We start from the raw sequence: 17,602 nt of genomic DNA, 5'->3' as shown, positions 1-17,602 counted from the left end.
TACCAAGTTTAGTATAACAAAAAGTTAACAACTAGAAGAAGTTAATGACTAGAATAACACCCAATGACAGCCATACCTGTCATATTTTTCGGAAAGGCATGAAGGCCTCTGTTTGGAATGGGGGCGTTCCTTTATATCCAAGAGCTCCTCCTGAAAAGAGAAATCAAATGGTGATTTTGAATCACATTTCTCAGGCCACATACTTTCAACCTATTTCTATTCTGAATAATTCTGAGTGTCTAGCTTAATCATTTCACGTAACCCTTATACCTTGACTTATTCCATAAAGGACAAGAGTTAGATGAAGATCTTACAAGAAGCTCAAGCAGATTTATCAAATAACTTAAAAGTGATCACTTTCTTGCTAAAATACATTCTCTCATAATTGCTGTCCAATGATATGATTATATTCCGTAACACTGAATGCTCATGAAAGGATGGAAGCTTCAGCCTTAGATAAAGCCTCCACCTCATCTTACCACTTTTAAATGCATTAAGTAACAATTTACAAGGGTATAGTTTTTCTTTCAAGTTGCAAGACTAAAAAAGCACAAAAAATACCCATATGCTATTTACCTGGATTCATCTGTTAACATCTCCCCCATTTATCATTTGCTCTTTTTGCAGAATATTGTTATTTTTTGAGACTGCTCTGTCACCCTGGCTAGTGTGCGGTGGCAGCGTCATCATAGCTCACCAGAACCACAAACTCCTGGGCTCAAGTGATCCTCCTGCCTCAGCCTCCCGAGTAGCTGGGACTACAGGTAGGTGCATGCCACCATGCCTGGCTAATTTTTCAACTTTTTGTAGAGACGGGGTTTTCGCTCTTGCTCAGGCTAGTCTTGAACTCCTGACCTCAAGTGATCCTCCCACTTCTGCCTGCTGGAGTGCTAGGATTACAGCCATGAGCCACCATGCCCAGCCTTTTTGCAGAGTATTTTTTTACTGATACAAATATTTGTACATATTTATGCCATACATGTCATTTTGTTACATGCATAGACCGTGTAACGATCAAGTCTATGTATGTGGAGTGTCTGTCACCTCAAGTATTATCATTTCTATGTGTTGGGAACATTTCAAATCCTCTCTTTTAGCTATTTTGAAATATACACTATTGTTAATTATAGTCACCCTACTCTGCTATTAAACATTAGAACTTATTCCTTCTATTTAACTTTATGTTTGTATCCATTAACAAACCTCTCTTACCTGCCCCCGTCCCAACACCATTCCCAGCCTCTGGTATCTATCTATTCTCTATCTCCATGAGATCAACTCTTTTAGCTTTCCCATTTGAGTTTTTTGAGTCATTTGAGAGTAAACTACATTAAGTCTTCATCCTTTATCCCTAAATACTTCAGTGCCTGTTTCCTAATGAGGATATTCTTTTATAGCCTCTTATCTGGTTCCATGAGAATATGGCCCTACAGAAAGTGATTTCAGTGACAATTTTTCCATTCTCCCAAGGATAGTACGTGGCCAGTATCATAACAAATGCACAGGAGAAGCTAATCCATCACATACAATAGGAGGGTTGTTGGTTTTTTATAACTACAGTTATCAATAATACTTTACCCTCCCAATTCCAATTTTGTCAACTGATCCAATAATGTCCTTTATATTTACTTTTTTCTCCCCCTCCAGGGGGAGAATCAGATCCGGTCCAGAATCAGATATTTGTTTGTCATGTCTCTTCTGTCTCCTTTAATCTTGAACATTTCTACCACTTTTCTCTATTACAACACTGACATTTCTAAAGAATATAGCCTCTTTAAAAGAACGTTATTCATTTGGAGTTTAATGTTTTCTCATGATTATACTGAGACTAAGCATCCCTGGAGCAGAACGCTAACCTAACCATCTAAGAGATGTCGTATCCCTCTTAGAGCATCACCTCTGGATCCTCTGGATGCCCATTATGCCCATCAGCCCATTATTAGAGATGTTCATTTTGATAATTTGGTCAAGGCGCTCTCCAGTTTCTCTATTATTTAGTTACTACTTTCCCACTTGCATTTAGTACACAATCTGTGGGGAAACACTTTAAATCATCCAAATATCCTGGTCTTCAAAGTTACCACCTAAATTTAGCATCTATTGATAATTCTTCCCCAAACCACTCTTCATTTTCTAACTTCAGCCCTCTCTCTATATTGATCAGCCAGCACTTGGCATTATACTGTAAACACAAGTCCTCTCTTTTTCCTATTTACCTATTTATTATTGATACAGACTTGCAGATTCCTAGATTTTCCAGTGGCCTATAATTCATTAACATCCTTCATTATTTTGGGGCTCAAATTGTCCCAGACTTTGCCAGTGGAAGCCTCTTCATGCTGGCTTACGTGTCCTTTCAACATGCCCCAATCATTTCTTGTTTTAAAGCATAGCCTTACTTTCTGGCTTATCTTGTACCCATCTTGTCCCAGCTCTGGAATCAGCTAATTCTGAGAAGTCTTAGTCTCTTTATGTGGGGAATGGCATAAAAAACCAAGGTCTGGGAACTGAGTGTCCTCCTTTGCTTCAAGGTCCTTTCTGGAGAACTAGAAAATATGCATTTATATATGCATATATACACATATACTAATATCCAAACACCTGGCTCACATATATGCATACACACAAAAAAGCGATTACTTTCTTTTGGTATACAATTTCATGACAAAGTGAAAAAAGCAATTTCCAAACATTCAGCACCAGTAAAATGCTGCGACTGCCTTGCAAAAAAGCATACAGCGCTGTACCGTGACCTCTGCAACACTACCACAGGCCTCATGATAGGCCAGTATGCACTGCCTCTCAGATTACTGCTTCCGTATCTTGGGGTAAGGGCAGAGGGATAGATTTACTCTCTCAGCCTATGGGAATCATTGCACATAAGCATACCAGGAATTTTCTCAGTGTCTTTAGAAAACTGAAGCATCTAAATGTTTTCTTCAGGACAGGAAAATGCCCTAGAACCAGATGACATTACAGTTTTAAAACCAGAATATAAGTCAGGCATTTGCATTTTTTTAGAATTTATTAATTGGGTAGAAATACCTAGAAAAATTTAGACTACTGAGATAAACAGAATTCCTAATATAAGAAAATATCTAGAGGCTATTCAAAATTCTGGAAAAACAGGCTGGGCGTGGTGGCTCACGCCTGTAATCCTTGCACTCTGGGAGGCCAAGACAGGTGGATTGCTCGAGGTCAGGAGTTCGAGACCAGCCTGAGCAAGAGCGAGACCCCGTCTCTACTAAAAATAGAAAGAAATTATCTGGCCAACTAAAATATATATATAGAAAAACTTAGCCGGGCATGGTGGTGCATGCCTGTAGTCCTAGCTACTCAGGAGGCTGAGGCAGTAGGATTGCTTGAGCCCAGGAGTCTGAGGTTGCTGTGAGCTAGGCTAACGCCACGGCACTCACTCTAGCCCGGGCAACAGAGTGAGACTCTGTCTCAAAAAAAAAAAAAAAAAAAAAAAAAAAAGACAAAAAAATTCTGGAAAAACTGTCAAAGCACTGACGCCACCTGCAAATCACCAACAAAGACAGGAATCTAGTGAAATTTGCAGGGCAAACACGGTGTCAGACCTGTGGGGGTGACACAAATTTGGAGCTTGAGGGGTGTGCCACAGTGAATGAACCAATAGTAGTTATGAAAATATCAGATTACAGTAAAGAAATCCTTAGGACAGGAGGGCTTAAAAATTTTCCAGTAGAAACAGGAAGGACCTTGCAATATAGGAAATACTTATACTTAACACTACAGGAAAAAATACTGCAAAGCAATTTTTTTGCTGTTTGAAGTAACTCAAAGATTACTGCATATTCCCTTACCACCCCCCATCCAAATATTAATATTAAACTAAGGGCAATACCCATCACACTTAAATGTGCAAATTCTCAACATACAAGTTTCTAAACAGTGGGTTTTCTGACTCCAAAAGTTAACAGGGAGCCCAAGTTACTACCACAGCTGTTTGCTGAAACTCTAATGATTTTTACCTATTTATTTACGAGTTAACCGGGCAAGATTTATACTTTAACACAGCCACAAAACATTTAGGAAAATCAAATTTTGGTCCTATTGGTGGGGAATCAAAACAATATAACAAAAGTAACATCCTGCCTTAATAAAAAGGGAAATGAGGAGCCTAAGGAGAGAGGACAACTAAATATAATATGGTATCCTAGACTGAATCATAGAACAGAAAACGGACCTTAATTTAAAGCTAAGAAAATGTGAACATAGACTTTAGCTCATGACAACATATCAACACTGGTTCACTAACTGCAACAAATGTACCACACTAACAATGTTAATAATAGGGATAGAGGAACCCTCTACTATTTTCCCAGTTTTTCTATAAGTCTACAATTATTCTAAAACATAAAGTTTAGCCCTACCTTATAGCGTACATAAAAATTAACTCAAAATTTAGGAAATATCTAAATATAAGAGCTTAAACTAAAACTAGAAAACATAGCTGATGTAAATCTTCATGACCTTGGATTAAGCAATGACACCTGTAAGTACAAGCAACCAATGGAAGAAGAAGATAAACTGGATTTCAAATTTAAAAACTTTTGTGCTTCAAAGGCCACTATAAAGAAAATGAAAAGACAACCCATAGAATGGGGAAAAAATATTTACAAATCATCTATCTGATAAGTGTCTAGCATCCAAAATATGTAGAGAATGCTTACAACTCAACACAAAAAGACAATGCAATTTAACAACAGGCAAGGCTGAGTGCGGTGGCTCATGCCTGTAAACCTAGCACTCTGGGAGGCCAAGGTGGGAGGATTGCTTGACATCAGTTCAACCAGCCTGAGAAAGAGCGAGACCACATCTCTACAAAAGACAGAAAAATTGGCTGAGAGTGTTGGTGCATGCCTGTAGCCCCAGGTACCTGGGAGGCTGAGGCACAGGAAAGATTGAGCCCAGAACTTTGGAGTTGCAGTAAGCTATGATGACGCCACTGCACTCTAGCCAGGGCGACAGAGTGAAACTGTCTCAAAAAACCAAACAAAACAAAAACAGGCAAATGGGGCCAGGTGTGGCGGAATATATAGTCTCAGCTACTTGGGAGCTGAGACGGGAGGATAACTTAAGCCCAGGAGTTCGAGGCTGCTATGATTGTACCACTGCACTCCAATCTGAGCAACAAAGTGAGATACAGTCTCTAAAAAAATAAAAATAGGCCCAGCATGGTGGTTCACAACTATAATTCCAGCATTTTGGAAGGCTGAGGTGGGAGGATCGCTTAAGGCCAGGAGTTCAAGACCAGCCTGGGCAATGTTGTGAGATCTTGTCTCTACAAAAAATTTAAAAAATCAGCTGGCCATGGTGGTGCATGCCTGTAGTCCTGGTTACTTGGGAGGCTGAGGCAGGAGGACTGCTTGAGTCTAGGAGTTCGAGGCTGCAGTGTGCTATGATCATACCACTGTACTCCAACCTCAGAAACAGAGCAAGTCTCAATAAATGAACACAGGAAAATGATTTCAACAGACATTTCTCCAAAGATACACAATGGCCAACAAGCACATGAAAGTTGTTCGACATCATTATTAGGGAAATGCAAATCAAAACCGCAGTAAGATACTAATTCACACCCACTAGGCTGGCTATAACTGGAAAAAAAAGGAAACTCACAAGTGTTGGCAAGGATGTAGAGAAACTGGAACCCTCATACATTGTTGATGGGAATGTAAACTAGCGCAGTTGCTGTGGAAAACAGTGGCAGTTCCTCAAAAAGTTAAACAGTTACCATATGACCCAGCAATTCCACTCCTTGTTATATACCAAAAAGAACTGAACACAGAAACTTGTACACAAATGCTCCTAGCAGTATTCACAGCAACCAAAAATAGAAACTACCCATGGGTCCATCAGCATAAACAAAATGTTAGTATATCCATACAATGGAGGTTTTTTGCCTTTTTTTTTTTTTTGAGACAGAGTCTCGCTCTGTTGCTCGGGCTAGAGTGCCGTGGCGTCAGCCTAGCTCACAGCAACCTCAAACTCCTGGGCTTAAGCCATCCTTCTGCCTCAACCTCCCGGGCAGCTGGGACTACAGGCATGCGCCACCATGCCCAGCTAATTTTTTCTCTCTCTATATTTTTAGCTGTCCATATAATTTCTTTCTATTTTTAGTAAAGACAGGGTCTCGCTCTTGCTCAGCCTGGTCTTGAACTCCTGACCTCGAGGGATCCTCCGGCCTCGGCCTCCCAGAATGCTAGGATTATAGGCACGAGCCACCATGCCTGGCCTAATGGAGTACTATTTGGTAATAAGAAGAATTGAAATACTGATACACTGAACAGAATACAATGGAATTATTATTTAGCAGTAAAAAGAACTGAAGTATTTTCATTTTAAGCTACCATAAGGTTCAGGGATGAACCTTGAAAACATTACGCTAAGTGAAAGAAGCCAGACTCAAAAGGCTACACACTGCATGACTCTCTTTATACAGAATGTTCAGAATAGGTAAATCCAGAGAGACAGAAAGTAGATTAATGGTTTCGAGGGGCCAGAGGGAGGGGGATAATGACTGTTAACGGGTACAAAGTTTCTGTTTGGGGTGATAAAATTGTTCTGGAATTAGTAGTGATGGTCGTACAACTTTGTGAATTTACTAAAAACCACTGAATGGTAACACTTACGTATGTGAATTATATCTAAATTTTAAAAGTTTATTTAAAAAGGTAAATGAAGAGGTTCAGTTACCAGAGGTTAATGTTTTATTCAATTTAATTTTTCTTCTTATAGACTTATTGCTCTAATCACAGACTGATAAAGGCCTACTACTCTCAGATACGAAAGAGTTGCTCAGGTTGGTAAAAACATTCTAACTTTCATTCCCATGTTATTCCAGTTTTGTTGTAGTTGTTGACTTTACATGCTTGGTATATAAAGGTATGAATAAATGCTCAAGTGGCCAACTGTACAAACCTGTAAGGCCTATGAGAACAAGAGGCAGAGTAACAGGCCAGTTGCACCATGGCTTAAACCACATCAGCAGCACCATTCGTGCTAGGGGGCACCTCTGACCAAGCGCCACAGCTGAAGCATGGCTTACCTGTTTGTAGAAGATGAAGAGCCATTTTCTTCACTAATAGGCTGAGAAATGGGTAAACACACAAACACACAACTCTGGGGTTGTAAAAGCTGCTGGGAATAAACGTCTAGGTAAAACTATTTACTGCTCTTAAGAGCAGGGCTTTTAAAACCAATTTCATGGACTCAAGGAATATAAGGACCCCCCACCCTTGAAACCATATATAAAAGTATGCACTTGTACAATTCTGCAGTGAGTGTTCATACCTTCAAAAGATCATCAATGTATCCCAAAGAGGTTAAGAATTAATCCTTTAAATTGAGCATGTTTCTCAAAATGTGGCCCAAGGTCCGCCTGGGATGTTTAGGGTAAGATAACAGAAAGCCTCCTCGAGCAGTTTAGAAAGCTAAATATGCTACCTCCCAGCAACGTCCTAAGATGCATAAGATGGCATCCCAGCACAAGAAGAACCCCCACTTAAGTAGGGAGGAGAGAAAGCATAAGCTACGTGAATACACAGTGTGCTCTTTTCATAACTATCCACAGAACTTTTCCTGCGTGCCGGGTTCTATGCCTAGCATAGGCAGATGTCCCTTATCCCTGCCCCTACAGCTCTTCTAGTCTCTCAAGAGAAGTGCTGAATTTACCATCTCATCAAGAGCCCTTAACATCAATTATTCCTGGAAAGGAACCCCTTTGGGATATCTTCTTTTTTTCCTTTTTATTTTCTACACACAGGGTTTCACTCTGTCACCAGGCTGGAGTGCAGTGGCTCAATCATAGCTCACTACAGCCTTAAGCTCCCGGGCTCAAGTAATTCTTCTGCCTCAGTCTCCCAAGTAGCTAGACTACAGGCACGTGCCACCATAGCTGGCTAATTTTTTATATTTTATTTTTTTGAGACTGGGTCTCGCTCTGTTGCCTGAGCTATCAGTGGCATTATGATAGCTCACGGCAACCTCAAACTCCTGGGCTCAAGCGATCCTCCTGGGATTACAGGCATGAGCCACCACAACCAGCCCCCTTTGTGATATTTTTAAAGAAAACAATTTAATTTTGGCTAAAGGCAAAGTATTTGGAAAATGCCCTCTCTAACTGGGGCTGCTCCCTCCTCCTTATGAGTATTTCAGAAGAGAATGTGATATTACCCTTTTGTAGTCTTAAAAACCCACAGAAACTTACTGATCATGGACAAATTCACTAAAGTTATCTGAATAATAGAAGAGTTAATACTTAAGATTTCACTTTTTACACAGGTTACTAAAACCTGACTAAGCAAGAATAAGCTGCAAATTGCCCAAGAGCCACACACCCAATGAAGTATAAACATGTGTTCTTAGTTGCAGCATCTTTCCTTAAAGAAAAATTGTCAAACCTCCCAAAACATCTTATTTGGGAATTAATAATGTGGACACCTACTTTTGGTGATCAGTATTAAAGTAGGAAGCAAATGAATCTCAACATAAGCCCCAAACAATGGTTAAAATTCTCAACCAGTGTTTCTCTGCAGGAATCCCTTGCAGAAGCAGCTGTGCATTCTGATGACACTGACTTCAAAGAATTTCACACACATAATATACACAGAAGGGGATTAAAGGGGAAATATTCCTTGGCTTTGTGAGCTGAATTCAATTCATGAGAGTAAAAAGCTCAATTTTTTTGTAATTAAGGTGGATGTTTTTTAAAAAACCAAAATTTCCTTGTTAATGGTTAAAGTGCTCTAGAAGTGACCCAGTACCCTACTCGTGTGTGCCTGACTCTTCCTCAAGAAGGCAAATGTCCCAAGAGCAGTGATTCAGTTGGGTCCATCTTTGACGTCCTCTCCCAGTCCCTACCCTCCACATGCCCACTAGTATCAAGGCCTGGCTCATCAGGCTCTCAGATGGTTGTTAAACTGACCTGACGTTTCATTCTGCAAAATCACATAATTGTTCTGAAAAGATTAGAAAGCTATAAATATAGATCACAACGGGGTAACAGCATCCATAGTTGTTAGCCAGGGCAATAGCGAGCTAACAACACAGGGGCATGTGGGATACATTCCATCATCCCCCATTCGTAAAGTTAAAAGGACACCATTTAGAATAGTTCTCATAGGCAGTTCAATGGAATCACGCAGAGTTTATAAACACGATTTAGCACCTGGATTCACGCAAGCATACGACAGCAGCTGATTTCAATGCAAAGACTTTCTTCTAGTGAAAGAATTTATACGAAACTAAAAAAATGGAGATAGAAAAAACAGAAAAGCTTGGTGTTTTGGGTTCATGTTTTTTCTGTTGATCTGGCCAAAGCAATAAAAGTAAACCTTGGTTTTTAAATGTGTTCATATACCAATAAAAGCAATGTAAAACATTAAGCAAGTAGGTAGATAAATAATAGAGGGAAACTTAAACTATGAAAATCACTTTTAGGTTAGTGGCATTGCATCCTCAATAGGACTTTCCAGTTTCCTAATAAAATGGAGATGGTTACCCATTACATTTAGAAAATAAGCATCTTGATCTAAAGTTGCTATTTAAGGGAGGTGTATCATTTAGTACCCCCCTAGCCTTATTACATCATTTTTTTTTTTTTTTTTTGAGACAGAGCCCCACTCTGTTGCACCAGCTAGAGTGCAGTGGCATCATAACAGCTCACCACAACTTCAAACTCCTGGCCTCAAGCAATCCTCCTGTCTCAGCCTCCCACATAGTTGAAACTATAGGTGCACGCCACAACGTCCAGCTCATTTTTTCTATTTTTAGTAGAGACAGGGTCTTGCTCTTGCTCAGACTGGTCTCCAACTCCTGAGCTCAAGCAATGCTGCCCCCTTGGCCTCCCAGAGTGCTAGGATTACAGGCAAAAGCCACCACACCCAGCCCCAAAGGAGTTTTTAACACTTACTGTGTGCCAGGTGCTTTTCTAAGCACTTGAAATCCATTTTCTTATTCCCCATAAAAATCTTACGAGGAATCCTATAAGTACTATTCCACTCCCATGTTATAGAGGAAAAGGATGAGATTCAGAGAAGCTAAGTATATGGCTGAAGGTCACACAGGTAAGTGGTACAATGGGAATCCTAAACCAGGCAGTGGGGCTTAGCTCCTTATCTTTTCCTCTTAAATGCTTCTCTTGAGGGCAAGGGAAGGTACATCACTCCTTCCAGAACCTCTGCCACTCAGTGCTGGGCTTGTCCCTGTCCAGTGAGACTACTGGAACCCTAAGCCAAACTGCCACCTCCTTGAGCAGGTTCTGCCTAACCCAGCCTCCTCTCATAGCACCTTTTCCTGAGTAGGCCCCTTCTACAAATTTCTATGTTAAAGGATCCAGTTGTGCAATGTATGACTCATTACCTAGCTAAAAGTTCCCACTACGAACAAGTAGGAGAAGATACTCATGGCACAAGGGCCCTGAATTCCGGCTTTTCAAGATGACTTAGAATTGGAACAGGTAGGAAAGAGCAGAAGACAGTGTCTATGGTCTTGCCAGCCAGCTCCGTCTAAGAACTTCCAGTTAGCTAGGTTTTCTGGACAGCTGACACATTAAGATTGAATAATGGTTTTTCATACTATAATTCTGCCTCCCCCAATATAAATATGTATCCCTATTTTTATACTAGCTTAAAAAGTTTGGGCCGGGCGCGGTGGCTCACGCCTGTAATCCTAGCACTCTGGGAGGCCGAGGTGGGCGGATCGTTTGAGCTCAGGAGTTCGAGACCAGCCTGAGCAAGAGCGAGACCCCATCTCTACTAAAAATAGAAAGAAATTATATAGACAGCTAAATATATATATATAGAAAAAATTAGCTGGGCATGGTGGCACATGCCTGTAGTCCCAGCTACTCGGGAGGCTGAGGCAGGAGGATTGCTTGAGCCCAGGAGTTTGAGGTTGCTGTGAGCTAGGCTGACGCCACGGCACTCACTCTAGCCCGGGCAACAGAGCGAGACTCTGTCTCAAAAAAAAAAAAAAAAGAAGTTTGTAGCTAAGTATGTCACTGAAATGCCACCTGTTAGAGGTTACTGCTCAACTCAGTTTATGAAAGATACATATACAGTTAAAACAAGATTTCTACATAGGAAAAACTAACCATCTGATTCTTGATTTCAACCTAGGATTTATATCAGTTACTCTTTTCGCAGAGGGCTGGCTTCAAGTCTCATAACTGACTCTCTCAAAGAAAGCTAGGGGGATTACTAAAATCAGTCCACTTCAGTTGTTTGTTTTCTTGATAGTTTTAAAGCAAAGACAAACATGGCTGTAGCAACCACTATGACCAACTGGCCCACCAGCCACAAATCAGGGTAGCGTTCTTTAAAGATCCCCAGAGACATTGACTAAAATGGCGCCAATTCATTTTTTTAATTTTTTAAAATTTTTTATTATTTTTTAAAGCCAGTCAAAGCCAATTCATAACTAGTCAAAGTAATGAAGAGCCCACATGAAGTTAAACTCAGATAATCCAACACCTACTTTTTGGTTGGCAGATTTAACAAGCATGCTTGACACTGGTCAGTATAGAGCTGAATGTCCTGAATGTTTAACTGCCTATCCAACTGGCAGGTGACAGCCATTTTAATAAGGAATCAGTGGCAAAATACAGGAGCAAAGGAGGAACAACACAAAGTATGTATACTCTTATCTAAGAAGGTCAGCCTACTCACTTGGAGAAAAACACATGGATCGGAATAGTCAGGAGGTCTAAAATGTTTCCATTTTGTATTTCAAGCAGAAGATAGCATCACTAACAAAATAGCAGGTACTCAAGAACTGATTTTTTTTAAAAAAAAAAAAAGGCCTCTGATAAAGAAAAAGTTGCATGAGTTCCCCCAAATTTTTCCACTAATGAGCACCACTGCCTCCCGTTTCCTAAGCCAATGGCTCTCAAACTCAAACCTGAGTCAGAATCCCCTGAAAAGCTTGCTAAATGCATAAGGCTAGGCCCTACCCCCAGGGTTTCTCATTCAATACCACTGGAAGGAGGCCTGAGATTTGTATTTCTAACAAGTTACCATATGAGATGACACTAATGCTTTTTCAGGAACCACACTTTGAGAACCACTGTCTAAACCACTTTCAATCCACAACTTTCAGATGAGACCCTATTCTATAACCTCCAAAAGTCCTTTAACACAATCCAGTCACTTTAAAATGCATATTTAAACACTACCAAAACATAGCTTTTGGTCTTTGGAAACTGGCCTAGCAAAATAGATCCGAGTTTATAAATTAGGGGCTCAAGGACCTCAGGATAACAGGTGTATATAATAAATCCACTTATAACCATCCCAGTTAATCATCACTGAGGCATAGGAGTAGGCCCGAAAGTACCTCATGGGACTCTAACTTGGGTTCCTAAGATATTGTTGGAAGCACAACGAACACCATCCAAACCCTGACGAGTAATAGTGAATCTGAGTTGCCTGACAACACCAACACCATTTATCAAGTTCTCCAAGGAATACTAAAGCCTTGATACTCAAATCTGGGAGCTGGTTAAAAGGCAGAATCTTCAGGCTCATCCTGACCTACCACTCAGAATTCATACTTTACCAAGGCCTATAGGTGATCTCCTGGGCACATTAACATTTGAGAAGCTCTCCTGGAGAGAGTTGGAACCCATTATATTAAGTGAAGTATCCCAAGAATGGAAAAACAAGCATCACATGTACTCACCAGAAAATTGGTTTCCCTGATCATCACCTAAATACACATCTGGGAACGACACCAATCGGTTATCAGACTGAGGTGGGGGGTGGGGGAGGGGATGGGGGTATGCCTACACAATGAGTGCATCGAGCACCGTTTGGGGAATGGTAACGCTTGAAAGTGCTGACTCAGGAAGGGGGGGTGGGGAAGGGAGGGATATATACCTACATGATGGGTGCAACGCGCACTATCTGGGGAACAGACACGCCTGGAGCTCTGACTTGGGGGGAAAGGCGGTACATGGGCAACATATGTAACCTGCAATTCTGTATCCCCCATAACAATAAGATGAAATAAAAAAAAAAAATAGTAAAAGCAGCATTAGGAGATGTGCCCTTTGGAAGGTAATTAGGTTTAAAAAAAAAAAACCATTTGAGAAGCTGACCTAAAGGATGTCAACACAGGGAAACTCTGGTATGTTACCCTGAAAGGCACCTGACCAAATATTTGCACCCTTCCACCTTCATGGGTAAAAAAAAAAAAAATCTTCAAATTTTGAACAGACTATTAATGTCATCTCAGAAAGCAACTGAATGCTAAAGGTCAAACGTTAAGGGGCCCTCTCATCTGGCCAATGTGTTTTTTTTTTTTTTTGATCATGTGAATAAACATCCACATCTACAGACTACATCACCTATTGAAGAAAAAAAAAAAAATCACTGATGAGTCCATGGTCATACTGCCCTGAATGCACCCAATCTCAGAAGCTAAGCAGGGTTGGGTGTGGTCAGTACTTGGATGGGAGACCACTGGGGAATACTGGGTGCTGTACCTTTAAAAGGAAAAAAAAAAAAAAAAATCAAGACTGATGAGAACAGTTTCCTTCTACTGCTTCAGGGCCTCCTAGCTTGTGAACTCTTTATTTATTCACATAGTTTGATCTCAGTATGTAGGGGAGGAAGTAGGATGGCTGAAATATTGTTCCAATTGTGGAACTAACAGGACATTTATTATAGTGTTAGGAATGCAGGACCATTTCAAGCTCTCTTCAAAGGGAGAAAGACTTAGTTATCAAATTCCACATAAAATTATTAGAGTGTATATATGAAAGCACTACTCTGACACTGCCTAAACACTGTCCTAAAATTGCCATTATCTAAATCTTCTTGAATACGGTGGAAAGTAAACCTATTTCCAACTAAATTTGGTAGAGAAGATGGTTAAATATAAGTGCCATTGTCATTAACCTACAAAATGTTTTTAACCAGTTCTTTAAGGCACACTTATCTAAGTATGACAGAATTCTGACATGTGAATGTCAAAAATGAGGGTCTGGCACAGTGGATCATACCTGTAATCCCACTGCTTTGGCAGGCTGAGGTAGGAGGATTGCTTAAGCCCAGGGGTTAGAGACCAGCCTGGGCAGTCCAGCAAGACCCCATCTCTACAAAAAATAGAAAAATTAGCCTATCAAGGTGGCACAGGCCTGCAGTCCTAGCTACTCAGAAGGCTGAGGCAGGAGCCTTGTGTGAGCCCTGGAGTTCAAGGCTGTAATGAGCTATGATCGTACCACTGCACTCCAGCTTGGACAAAGAGCAAGACTCTGTCTCTACAAAATAAAGGACAATATTGAGGTTCTTAATCTTTACTGTGAACAAACATAAGTCCTACCATAAAATCTTCCTAAATACAACTTAAACATAAAGACAGAAATATACATGCCACCTTCTGATCACTGTGTGAAGAGATTCAAAAGCCTCTCTGCCTAGACTCTTGACTATCAGTTACAACTTTAATTCAAAAAGTACTGGGAGATTTCAGTTTCCCTTCATTTGATAAGCTTTTCTCCATTCAGAATTTACCTGTCAACATTTTAGGAAATGAATTTAGGTTGTGAAACACTACTCAAGCACTCTCAGGTCTGAGAGAAAAACAAATCTGAATGCAGAACTAAAATGCTGTCGGCTCACATGCTGTCATATCAAAACAGACTATGCTAAGACAGCAATTAACCAAGAACCCTTTTACACCTGAAAACTTTTGTCCCCCCTGGAGGGGTTCAGTGTAAATGCTGAAAACGAGTATTAATCTGACAGCATTTGATACTTTATCAAGTAGGTAAGAATGGTGGCACTATTACACAAACAAAGCCTGGCTTTAAAACATTAACCAATCAGTATCCTGGGAAGCCAGCGACAGTAAGTCATGTTAGAGTCCATAACTGAGTCCATACTAAAGTAATATCAATATGAGCCCAACCCTTCCAACAGTCCAATTGCTTTAACACTGTTGAACAGGCTTTATATAATCCAGCCCAATACATGTCAGGGACCCAGCAATGAATTTACAGTTCACCTAGTCCTGTCAACTTCTCTAGAAACATTTAGTGGCCAATAAGATATGTACTGAAGATCTTTAGTATAAGACTACCCCCTCATTAGATATCTAGATGAGCAGTTTAAAAATCACCATAAATTTTTAGCTAGGGGAAATTTGACTGAAGCCTTACTTTTCTGTGTCCATATCCAATCTGCGATAGAAAGTAAACAAACAGGCCAGGCGCGGTGGCTCATGCCTGTAATTCTAGCACTCTGGGAGGCCGAGGCAGGTGGATCATTTGAGCTCAGGAGTTTGAGACCAGCCTGAGCAAGAGTGAGACCCCCTCTCTACTAAAAAATGGACCACTAAAAATATATAGAAAAAATTAGCCGGGCATGGTGGCATATGCCTGTAGTCCCAGCTACTTGGGAGCCTGAGGCAGGAGGATCGCTTGAGCCCAGGAGTTTGAGGTTGCTGTGAGCTAGGCTGATACCACGGCACTCTAGCCCAGGCAACAAAGTGAGACTCTGTCTAAAAAAAAAAAAAAAAAAAAGTAAACAAACAAACAAACAAAAAATTCAGTTACCCTGGCCAAGCACACTAAAGAACATTCCTATGCAGTTTGCCTCTCTCAGAAACGTCAATACAGAAGACACCAATTTTGTGAGGCATTCTAAAGACAGAATCCTCACCCTACAGTATCTAAGTCAATAACATACCAATTACACAGCTGTTACAGAATTTACATGCCGGACGTATACTGATCAACAAATTTATATATGGGATCTGAGCTGATATCCTCTTCACCTAGAAAAGCTTCTTAAAGCAAATTCCAGTTTAAACTCTTAATATTTATACTTCCAAAAAAATGTTCAAAGCAATGCTTTACTAAATTTAGTTAATATTTAATCCAAATAGCGAGTCAGAATGAAACTACCACTTTAGAGTAACACCAGTAAAATACCTACACAATGTTACTAACTTCCCTACCTACAAAGAAACACTATTTCATTAGTAACAAAGCCTACTTTTGTATAGCGATGGGGGGATTTGGAGGCCGGCAGCTTCTTCAGGTCAAGGAAAGCATCTCCATTTTCTGTTTCACCCACACTTCTCCTATCCATGGCTCCTTAATCTACAATTCTTTGCACCTGGAAGATAAATCAGCACAAGATTCTCACTGAGAAGTTAGTTTTCAGCCGTCTTGGCTGTTTAAGAAACTGAAACTTTTCTCTTAAAATAGCTAGTTTTAAAAAACAAGCCCCCACCCAAAAATTATGCTGTAAGTCAGAACCAACTTGTAAATAGAACCACTGGTAATTAGTTATCTCTCCTAGTATTCTAAGCATCAACAGGGTAAAAGCAGAAGTCGAAGGTGTCAAACTGAAGGTATAACCTTTAGGCAGCTTTTAATACAAAAAGAAACCAAGATTAGTCGCTGCCACCCGTGAGGACCATTCTGAGGACCATTCGTGGGGAAGTTTCCTGGAGTGGGGGCAGGTAGGAGACTGGTTGGTTTTGGGGATCTACGAAGTCGGGCTGTTGTAAAGTGCCTGTCACTTGCCAATGGACGGCGCCAGCTGCCCCTTATTACTCGGGGGTCAAGGACTGGGGACCGGGCCCTAGCGCCCCTCGCCCAGCCGGCCGCACCTGTGGCCATGTCAGGGGAGCCCGAAGCAAGGAAAGGGCGAGCACTGGCTTCAGCTCTGAAACTCGGCTTCCCCGGGCCGCGACCTCAACCCCCCAGCCCCTCGCGCAGGCCCTAGCCCAGCGGCCTCCTTCGGAGGAAGGGCGGGGACGGTACTCACTGAGGGAAGGCCGGCCGGGGGGAGCAGCGAGGCCAAATCCCCCGGCCCGGGCGCTTCGAGCTGGAGCTGGCGCAGGCCCGCCGCCGTCCGCCCCGGTTCGGCGGCTCGGGCCCCGCCAGCCCTCCGCTGCCCGCCGGCCGCCCTGCGGGCCTCGCGCCCCTGCCCGCCCCCCGCGCGCGCCCCAGCGCCCGCGCTCACGCACGCGACCCCAGGAGCAGTGCGCCCGCGCCCCTTCTATCCTCGCGGGCACCGGCACGCAGCGCCCCGAGCCCCGCTGCCGCCGCCGTCGGCCCTTACTCGGTGCCTCTGCCGCTCGGCGGCCCCTCTTCGCCTCCGCCGCCGCCTGCCTCCCCGCCGCCCGCGCGGGTCCAAGCGCTGCTCCCCGCGGCCTTCGCTCTCGCCCCCCCACCGGCCCCGGCTGTCTCTCTTCAGCCGCCGTAACTGCGGCCCAGCCCTCCGCCCCTCCTCGTCGGCCCCCTCCCCCTTAATAACTCCCTCCACGCACCCGGCCCCGGCACCGCCTTTGCCGCCGCGCGCCCGGATGTGAGGTGGCCGCAGTGGTGCCGGGCGGAAAGGGGAAACATCGCGGCGCGCTCCCCGGACGCCAGCCCCTGCGCGGGCCCGGCAGAGGGGAGGCGGCGGCGGGGAGGCGACGGCGGCGGCGGGGAGGAGGCCGCGGTGGGGGCGGCGGAAACCTGTCCCCCTGCGCTCAGGCGGTCGCCGTGGACAGCCCGGGGGAGGGCGCCGCGTCCCCACGCGCCCTGCGCGGGGCTGGGAGGGGAAGCAGGCGGTGC

The 17,602-nt window shown here is 42.6% G+C and overlaps 1 protein-coding gene across 5 annotated transcripts in view; it reads right to left on the bottom strand.

Moving 5' to 3' along the window:
- EIF4ENIF1 (eukaryotic translation initiation factor 4E nuclear import factor 1) overlaps positions 1-17,251 on the bottom strand; it is a 46,657-nt gene extending 29,406 nt beyond the window's left edge. For 2 of the 5 annotated variants that reach the window (XM_069497475.1, XM_069497473.1), the window contains exons 1-3: positions 17,106-17,251; positions 16,029-16,151; positions 77-150 (exon numbers count right to left, since the gene is read on the bottom strand). In XM_069497475.1, coding sequence (XP_069353576.1) covers positions 77-150; positions 16,029-16,124 — 170 coding nt within the window. In that variant the 5' untranslated portion in view covers positions 16,125-16,151; positions 17,106-17,251. Of the gene's footprint in view, positions 1-76; positions 151-16,028; positions 16,152-16,808; positions 16,970-17,105 lie in introns of those variants that run through there. The other 3 variants (XM_069497474.1, XM_069497472.1, XM_069497476.1) reach the window with 2 other exon arrangements.
- Positions 17,252-17,602: the final 351 nt, after the last annotated feature.

The sequence above is a fragment of the Eulemur rufifrons genome, chromosome 21, assembly GCF_041146395.1.
Source record: "Eulemur rufifrons isolate Redbay chromosome 21, OSU_ERuf_1, whole genome shotgun sequence".
Taxonomy (NCBI): domain Eukaryota; kingdom Metazoa; phylum Chordata; class Mammalia; order Primates; family Lemuridae; genus Eulemur; species Eulemur rufifrons.
This window is presented reverse-complemented; position numbering and strand designations above follow the sequence as displayed.